The sequence below is a fragment of the Astatotilapia calliptera genome, chromosome 13 (assembly GCF_964374335.1).
Source record: "Astatotilapia calliptera chromosome 13, fAstCal68.1, whole genome shotgun sequence".
NCBI classification, from domain to species: Eukaryota; Metazoa; Chordata; class Actinopteri; order Cichliformes; family Cichlidae; genus Astatotilapia; species Astatotilapia calliptera.
The window spans coordinates 7,370,076-7,379,895 of NC_137434.1; the positions used below are offsets into that span (position 1 = coordinate 7,370,076).

General features: G+C 40.4%; 1 protein-coding gene and 1 long non-coding RNA gene across 2 annotated transcripts; one reads left to right on the forward strand and one right to left on the reverse strand.

The window, feature by feature from the left end:
• Positions 1–3,940: 3,940 nt before the first annotated feature.
• LOC145419644 (uncharacterized) lies at positions 3,941–4,525 on the reverse strand. The gene is made up of 2 exons (XR_013900956.1): positions 4,389–4,525; positions 3,941–4,234 (listed from the first exon to the last, which is right to left on the reverse strand). It is a non-coding gene; the product is annotated as an uncharacterized LOC145419644 (long non-coding RNA).
• A 2,986-nt stretch (positions 4,526–7,511) lies between these two features.
• Positions 7,512–9,227, forward strand: LOC113035573 (E3 ubiquitin-protein ligase TRIM21-like). Its single transcript, XM_026191223.2, has one exon. It carries the CDS (start codon positions 7,527–7,529, stop codon positions 9,180–9,182), a length of 1,656 nt encoding a protein of 551 aa, XP_026047008.1. The 5' UTR covers positions 7,512–7,526; the 3' UTR covers positions 9,183–9,227.
• Positions 9,228–9,820: the final 593 nt, after the last annotated feature.

Sequence of the window (9,820 nt, forward strand, 5' to 3'; positions counted from 1 at the left end):
TATCAAATTTCAAAGTGACAAATTAATTTGATATTTCTGTAGAGATAAATCAGCCCTGAGTTTTTATACCCAAAAAAAACAACTTTGCAGCATACAGAAATCTGTGTGTAGACTTATCTGGCGTGAAGATTAAGAATGTACCATTTTTGCTGTGTGGCCTCAAAGCACATTAAGTTGAGCTACATTGTGTGTGTGTGTGTGTGTGTGTGTGTGTGTGTGTGTGTGTGTGTGTGTGTGTGTGTGTGTTAGTATTCTTTTAATGTATTATGGGAGCCATAGCTTCGATTATTTTTAAGACGCTGGTCAGATTACTAAAATTTCAATATGATTCTGTTTTTAGGAATATTATATGCGTGAGTACTTTGTTTCCTCGAAGAGATCGCTCTGTTAGGGTATCAGCTATGAGAAAACAATATTCCCTCTCTGGTTCTATAACTCAACTCCAAGAGGTGGTGAATTATTCAGCAGTGAGCTTCATTTTATAGAGAAGTGGACATATGGAACAAAGTCCTGAAAAGGATTATTTGAGCGCTTTCAAGTAAAATAGCAGCAGAGTGACCCAGATGCATACAGCTATACAAGAATTCATTTTTGGTTTTCATGATGCACAGTTGAAGCAGAACAGTGCCACGCAGCACAAAGTCCAGCCAACTGAGTTTTCTTGTAAAAAAACAAAACAACAGCAGCCTTAAATTTGGGCCTAAAATTGGGTCAGTGGAACAAAGATTTGACAAAAATTCGTAAGGAAAGTGTTATTTCTTTGTGAATCTGAAGGCTTAACTTTGTGCCTATGATTCACAGCTGGAAGCTCTTCACTGGGTCATCCCATGTTTATTTCATCAAATGCCTCTAACCTGACCAATTTCAGATCATCCTGAAAAAAAAAAAGGGAAAAAATATGCTTCTTAAAAGGAAAGTTGGATGCCATTATCTTAAAAATTAGTTGGGGTAAAGGTTCTTCAAATGCTTTATGGTATTTGTCTGGTAGCATGGCTCAAACAATTAGTGATGTGTCGGTCGCGAACGAAATGGCTCTTAGAGCCGGATCTTTGACGTGAACGACGCGAGCCGACTCCTTATAGCGAGCCGTGGGGTTTTTTTTTTCTTTCTCGCACCCTCTCTCACTTTTTTCCCGCTTCACTCCGCATGCGAGCCTTGTGCTTTGCGCTGGGAAGAGGGGGGAGGGGCGGTAGAGAGGGAGAAAAAGAACCAGGGACAACAACGTCACATTAGAAAGGTATCGTAATCATAAACAACTATTTTCAGTTGCGGATGATAAAGGATTCAGAAAGTTTATTCATGCAGGCCCATATGACAGAGAATGTACATGTTCTTTTTGTTTTCATATTATAATTTATATTGTATTGTGTTGTGGTTTGCAGTGTTTTGTATTGTTTCACTTTAAATTTGTTTAAAAGGAAAAAGCTGAAAATTTAAATAGTTAAAAGTTGAAATGTAAATAGTTGTTTTTTGTATTATATAATTTATTTATTACATTTTATGAGGAGTGAATAAAGAAAAGTATATTTACTACAGGCCCCTAGAGACAAAGCACGTACCAAGTCCAAAACACATACAAACCTCAAAACACATGCAAATTCCAAAACACGTGAAACCTCCAAAACATGTACAAACTCATCCTGGAGCACACAACGGAAGTGCTCCAGGGTGCTAGGGGCAGTGTTGAGCTTTTGTTACTTAGTTGTTACACAAGCCAGGAAGTACCAACCCCAGTTTTGGTGTGTGGTAGTAACACGTAAATGAACTTTTTTTTTTTTTCTATTTGAATATATATGAGTGTTTGTGTATAAATAAACAAAGAATACACATATGCTTTCAACTGTGTAATTTAAGTGATCTAGGTAGCTCTGTTTTGGAAGTTCAGTTAACGCTAGCAATGTGCTTTGGAGTTTGCACGTGCTTTTTAGAGTTTATATGTGTTTTGGAGTTTGTACGTGCTTTGTCTCTAGGGGCCACCGTACAAACTCCAAAACTCGCCTTGAGGCGACTGTTGTTGTGATTTGGTGGTATATAAATAAAATAAAATTGAATATATTTATATGTAAACATATATAAATAAAACCACATTTTTTACATTAGTAATTCCTTTTGTGCATAATTTTATATTGTTGTTGATAAATTCATTAAAGCAACAAAACAACCTGAAGAGCTGGTTGGGAGTCGAAAGAGCTCTTTCGGTTCTCTAGAAAGAGCCGGAATTCCCATCACCAGTACGGTGGCCGGCAGGCTGAAACGCGCTGGTAGTGATGCGCTGGAAGTACACCGTACTTCCCCTCACAGCGTCAACGACCAGAGCCAGGCTAGTCGGTTAATCCAGATTACTACTACTAATAATAATGATAATAATATTTATAACATTATAATGCTAATTACAATATACTGTAATTAATCATAATTAATGTTATTGTTGTATATATTTAAGAACACTAATTAGAAAATACAAATATATATGAACATAAAAGTATATTTACATATTTTAAGTAATAAAAATACAGAAATGTAGATGAACAACTTTTAACCTGATGTCGCCTGTACCTGTAGCAGGCTGAAAGGAGAGAATTTCTAACATCTGCCCCCTGCTAAACCAGTTGGCGGCTACAAACCAGCTGATCCTCTAATGCAGGAAATGCAAACATGTACATGCAGAGGCAGAGCAAGAAGTGGAATGTATGAGGGAGCAGAGCTGCAGTTGCGTCCTCTTTGTCTCTGAAAGAAGATTCAGCCGAGTCCATCAGGTTTTTCTCAGCAACAGTGGTGAGTCACTCTGTTCATCACAGTCACATTGGTTCAATAGAAATGTCCTCATATAGCCACTGATCTACTGTAGAAACATGGAGCTGCTGTTTGAAAGAGTCTCGCTGTGGCACTGCTCAGGAGAATAAACCTCTGGGTGTCCACAAGTACCTCCTATCTCATATTCCTAACCTGCTTTCCTTGACCTCAATGAAAACACTGAGGTCAAGGAAAAGTTGTTAGGAGATATGATAAGGACTTAGGAAAAGAGAAGAGCTGTGCACTGAGAACTGCAGAAGACTAGAAAACACTGATCTTACTTAAACACCAGTGTTTTATGGAGGTCATAAAAAACAAACAAAAACCTAAGAAAGAGGCTCAGAGTCAGTTTGAGACTGAAAATTGTGCACAGACGTATTTTTGTAGCTGGCCTTAAACCATATGTGTGTAAGAGTTTCACTTTCAGGAGGACATTTAAATGAGTCATATGAACGGGGCTGGCTCTACACTGATACAAGAGGAGGCAACGCCCCTTAAGTCAAGCTTTTAGAAGTTGAGAAAGAACATTTCACTAGCTGGGCCCACATCCTCATTTTAGGTTTGACAGCGTTTTAGTAGTTAAAAGTGAATGCTTTGACATGAATTGAGCTGCGGTTTGGGGAAGACCTCGACGGAGACTGGCGATGGCTCCCGGGCCTGGCAGATCCCCATGTATTAAATAGAAATGAAGAAGTTACAGAATTGAAAACAAGGAGGGAGGGAGGGTGGGGCACGTAAACAACTTGCAGAACTGGAGAACTGGGGGAACCTGATGATATCCGGAAGGAGACGTTAGTGTGCTGCCCAACTTGCATCACGCACATATTTATTATTTTATGGTCCTAAGTGTGAGTGCATACACTCATAAAATGTTTCGTAACTTCAGATCCCTGCAACAAGCCCTGGTCCAGTTTACTTTGGTGATTTGGACTATTCCATTTCACAGCTGTTGTTAATTCTTTTTTTCTTTATCTCCTGTACAGGCCAACGCAATCTATTTGTCTTTTCAGGTTGTAGTTTTACACAACATTTTCAGATCCAATAGAAATAAAATAAGTGTTTCGTAATCCATTCAATTTGTTGTCTTGATTTATAACTGGCATTATTGTTTCATTCTATTATAGAATCTTACAAGAAAGAGGCAAAATTATATTCCATTGTGCTTTATTAGCTGCTTCGGTGAAAAACAAATCAACAATGCAAACAAAACAAAAAAAAAACATATCAAAACAACATACTGGAAAACAGTTATTCATCACTTGATTGCGTCAATACAACACTTGAGCACATATATGCGGGACTTTTTGTGGCTGTTTTGATCTCACTCTCTCTCATAACCGAGCAAATCTCGCTGTGGTAGCAGGCTTAAACTCGGTATGACCCAGGTTGATAGAGGGGGCCCAGTCTGGATCGCATTCCAGCATTTTGTAGGCTGGTTTTCCTACAAAACACAACAAACATTAGCTCGCAAAGCCACAGTAAACAAAGCAGCATAGTGCAACGAATTCAATTCAAATCAATATAAGACTTATTTGTAACCTACATCAACAATTATGTTATGATAAATTACGTAATAACTACAACAAAAGACTTACCTTTGTGGAAATGCTTGGAGCAGACTAACATGTGAGCTGGAGTGTTCTGGAACGTTATATTTGGTCTTCGAATGAGTGCAATCCAGGCCATCTGTCGGCTCTTTGTTACTTCGGAAACATGGCTTGAACAATTTTTCTTCAACGACGTAATCCAATTAAAACTGATCTCATTACCTGACGGCTTTCTGTGGCTGTCATGTGACCGGCTATTGCAGTTAATAATACAACAGCTTCTTGCCATTCTTTGTGTTTCTTTTTATCGCTGTGTGACTGTTTTCAGCGATAGTGGCTAGTACCACTTGCCACTCGTACCTACAATCCTTTGCGGCTTTGCCCCGGAAATAATGTCACATTTTCAATCTCTATTCTTTCTCTCACCCCGGTCTGGGGGAAGGGGCGGTAGTTACACTGGCAGCAGCAGTAGCACACAAACAGAGCAGGAGGAAGAGAGGGAAAGAGAGCCAGGGGCAACAACATCGACACATTAGAGAGGTATCATAAGGAAAATGAGTAACGCCAAGAAAAGAAGCAAAATCTGAAACCATTTCAATTTTACAGAGAATGCAAAGGCAGAGTGTAGAGTCTGCAAGAAAAGGATATCACAGAGAGCCAGCTCCACAAACAACCTGCACAGGCACCTGAGAACTGTCCGCCCATCAGTGCAATGGGAAGATCACACACAGACAGCTGAGTGTGATATTAATGAAGGTGCATTTTGTTTCTTTTGGTTTTGCATATTTTAATCTATATTTTATTGTGTTGTGGTTTGCAGTGTTTTGTGTTGTTTCGCTTTAAATTTGTTTAAAAGGAAAAAACTGAAAATTTAAATAGTTAAAAGTTGAATTGTAAACAGTTTGTTTTTGTATTTTATAATTTATATAATATAATTATAATATTTTATAATCTTTTTCATTTTATGTGGAGTGAATAAATAAAAGTATATGTGTTATTTATATAATAAACATATATAAATAAAAACACGTTTTTTTTACATTAGTAATTCATTTTGTGCATAATTTTATATTGTTGTTCATAATAAATTAATTAAAGCAACAAAATAACCTCAAGAACCGCTTGGGAGCCAAAAGAGTCGGCTCTCTAAAAGGAGCCAGAATTCCCACCACTAGTTTGTGCGCAGACTCACACAGCACTCCGCAGAGATTGCTCCCTGCAGCTAAACATCCAATCACTGTTAGTATGCAAATGAGCCAGTGTCAGGTTTCTCAGAGGGCAGGGCAGAGCAAAACAAACAACTTGGATATGGATGAATCTGTAAGGGAAGCAGGAGATTGTTGTTGTAGAGTGGATTGAAGAGAAAGGAGAGTGGAGCTGTTCAGCTGCAAAGAGAGCTCAGTTCCTTGCAAAACAAACAAGCTTAAAACAAGAAAAATGTTCAAATGTTCTGTTCTGAACCTGCTGTGCTCTACACATTAATTTTAAAATTGTAGGAAAAGACATGGTGATTTCTTTTATTACCATGGCAACCCTTTTTAGTTTTCTTAATATTGGCAATAGCAAGAAATGTTATTGTTATATTTGATATAGGCCATCCAATTAAGGTAAATGTCATGTTTTTAGTTGTCGGAATCTGATGAGAAATATTTTATTTAATTTTTTGTTGTTTTATTTTTCAGTTAACGTAGTCAGGGGGTTTGCGTGCCTCAATGACCTTGTTTCTTTGGAACGCACCTATCTTTTTGACTTCAGGCTGACTCCACATTTCCTCTTCTTATTAGTGCTTCTGTTTCCTTTAGCTCTTTCACATTAAAAGCAAAGCGCAGGCAAACTTTTATTGTGAAGCATTGAGAGGAAATAGTGTTTGTCACAGAGTGAGGAGAGTTTTGTTAGCTGAGCTGTCTCACATACCACCATTTTCATCATGAACAATTGAAACAGGAACAGGAAGTTAAATAAAGGGTGGTGCAACACCATCAGCAAACCTCATCTATCCATTTTCATGACTACTGATCAAATTCAGGCTCCCAGATGATACACGTTGAGAGGCGGGATACACCCTGGACAGGTTGCCAGGCTACTGCGTGTCTAATGCTGCTGAGCAAACTCATCCTGTAAAGTCTCATTTGGACACGCACTAATAAAAATCTGAACAATGCAAAAGACAACAAATGACAATTTCTTAATTGTATATAGTTGAATTTCAAAATATTGCAAACAACATATGTTGAACACTTTTAACATGGATTTCTTAGAAAAAATGAAGAAAATACTTTTTCCTTTCAAATTTCATTCTGAACTGAGCTACTGTGAACAAGTTTACCACTACACCAACAATATCAGTAGACTGTCATCAAAGATGAGGGTGAGGACCCAGGTACTGACAACACAGGGAGACAAACAAAAGGCGGGCCGTTTATTTAGGCAAAATACACAAGACTACAAAAATAAGAAAAACTAATAACTAATGTAAACTGGGAGAAGCTAAACTCAGAGCACCGCACAAGGAAGGCGGAAAAAACTAGAGACTGGGAACATGGGGAAGATGAACAGACAACCTGACAATGAGCAAAGGGAAAGCAAACTGAACACAAAGCATGTGAGACAGGGGACTGTCAAAATAAAACAGGAAGTGGCACACTTCACAGGTGAGACACAGTAACAAGAACCTAAAGACTAATAAAACAAGCGAACAGGAAACACAAATGATTAAACCGGGAAGAGCAAGGAAACAGAACCATGACTAACATCAAAGAATAGAAACCTAACCAGAACATCAAACACTGAATCGCAGACTCCGGACCAATAGATCAATATTCTGGAGTTTCCAAGTTCTACTCAAATTCTACTCAAATTTTAACTGAGAACACGTTTTGTTGTTTTTAGAACATTTGCTGCTGCTTTACTTTGCTCAAGAACGTTATGGTCCAAGAACCATCAGAAAGTAGAAACTCTGCCAATCATGTCTGTTGTGGCCTTGACAAATGGCATCATTCTGGTGATTTCCACATTTTTCACTCTCACCTGGAGGTTTGTTAATTCAGAGGGTTAAAGTGCTTCATCTGCTCATCACAGCAATAACTCAAAACGATTAAAAGACTGACACACTCCTTTTTCTTTCTTCTTAAACATGCAATTAAATTAAAACTTATTTTTCTTTTCCTTCTCCCTCAGAGTGCAGACATGGCTGCTGCCAGTAACCTGCAATCTGAAGATCAGTTTCTGTGCTCCATCTGTCTGGATGTGTTCACTGATCCAGTCAGCACACCATGTGGACACAACTTCTGCAAAAACTGCATCACTCAGCACTGGAACACTAATGGCAGACATAAATGTCCTATGTGTAACAGAGTGTTCAAGAGACGACCCGAACTAGACATCAACACTTTGTTCTCTGAGATGGTTGCTCAGTTCAGACGTGAAGCTCAGCAGAAAGCCAGCAGCAGCAGCTCAGAGCAACAAGCTGCTAAACCAGGAGAAGTTCACTGTGACGTCTGTACTGGAACCAGACTGAAGGCCCTGAAGTCCTGCCTGGTGTGTCAGACTTCCTACTGTCAGACTCACCTGGAGCCTCATCTGACAAAGAAAGCTCTGAGAGGACATCAGCTGATTAATGCAGTGGAGAACCTGGAAGACAAGATGTGTAAGAAGCATGAAAAACCTCTGGAGTTGTTCTGTAAGACCGACCAGACATGTGTCTGCATGCTCTGCTCTGTTTTAGAGCACAAGAACCACGAGTTTGTTCCTCTGAGAGAAGAATATGAAGGAAAGAAGGCAGAGCTGGGGAAGACAGAGGCTGTGATTCAACAGATGATCCAGAAGAGACAACTGAAAATTCAAGAGATCAAAGAGTCAGTGAAGACGAGTAAAGGTGCTGCAGACAGACAGAAAGCAGAAGGTGTTCAGGTCCTCACTGCTCTGAAGGAGTCTGTTGAGAGACGCCTGAAGGAGCTCAAAAAGGAGATCGAAGACAAACAGGAAACTACAGAGAAACAGGCTGAAGGTCTCATCAAAGATCTGGAACGGGAAGTCTCTGAGCTGATGAAGAGAAGCTTTGAGGTGGAGCAGCTCTTACACTCTGAAGACCACCTCCACCTCCTCCAAAGCTTCTCGTCCCTGAAAGCTGCTCCACCCACCAAGGACTGGACAGAGGTCAGAGTCCATCCACCATCATATGAGGGGACTGTGGTGAGAGCTGTGGCTCAGCTGGAGGAGACACTCAGGAAAGACTTGAAGAAGCTGTTTGAGGCTGAGCTGAAGACGGTCCAGCAGTATGCAGTGGATGTGACTCTGGATCCTGATACAGCGTATCCTAATCTCATCCTGTCTGATGATGGGAAGCAAGTATACTGTGGCGATGTGAGGATGAATGTTCCAGACAACCCAGAGAGATTTTCTGCTTGTGTTTGTGTTTTAGGAGCGCAGAGTTTCTCTTCAGGCAGATTTTACTTTGAGGTTCAGGTTAAAGGAAAGACTGACTGGGACTTGGGAGTGGCCAGAGAGTCGATCAACAGGAAGGGAAATGTTATGCTGAGACCTCAGTATGGTCTCTGGACTGTAGTGCTGAGGAATGGAAATGAATACAGAGCCTGTGCAGGGCCTTCATTCCGTCTCTGTCTTTATTCTGGCCCTGAGAAGGTGGGGGTGTTTGTGGATTATGAGGAGGGTCTGGTCTCCTTTTATGATGTAGGTACTGGAGCTCTGATCTACTCCTTTACTGGCTGCTCCTTCACTCACAAACTCCACCCATACTTCAGTCCCTATCTGAATCAGGGTGGTAACAACTCTTCACCTCTGATCATATGTCCTGTCAGTCAAACTGAGTCGATCAATGACTGATTTTATTTGATGAACTGATTGAAGTAAAGGTGGCACCTGTGTGTTTGGCACACCGTCTACCGCTCTTTCTTATTTGTCTCATTTTATTATTTTTAGCCAACGTTGTGCAAGATGTCAGTTCCACGCTGTCTTATGATCACCTGACGTTATTGAAAACAGGTTCATCCACCAAAGTTTTAGTTCAGCTTGATGAAGCCAGGGTTCTTTGCCTCCCTATCTGGAAGCAATACCATCGTGCCGGTGTTGTGCCATTCCAACGCCACCAGCTATGTGGAAGCGACGCAGGATACGGGGTCCCCATGGACGTCGCCTCGTTAAGCTGAGAATCTGGATTTCTTACCTTCCCCACGATCTTCACTCCATTCGTCAATCTTTTCCATGACTCCTGGTGCCATCGCTTGCTCTGGACTCTGTGGACTCCTGGTTGGTTCCCGTTGTCGGCTCTATCGAGAGGAGCCCTCTTAAATCCTTCCCGTCGACATCTGCGTTGGCGGGGAGCGGATCAATCAAACCTTTCGACCGGTGGATTGGGTAGTTGCTCCCACAGAAGTCTATGACCCAGCTCCCCTCAGGTTGGGTTTAATAAATGCCAGATCGGTGGCAAACAAAACTTTCATTTTGAAGGATTTCTTTTCTTC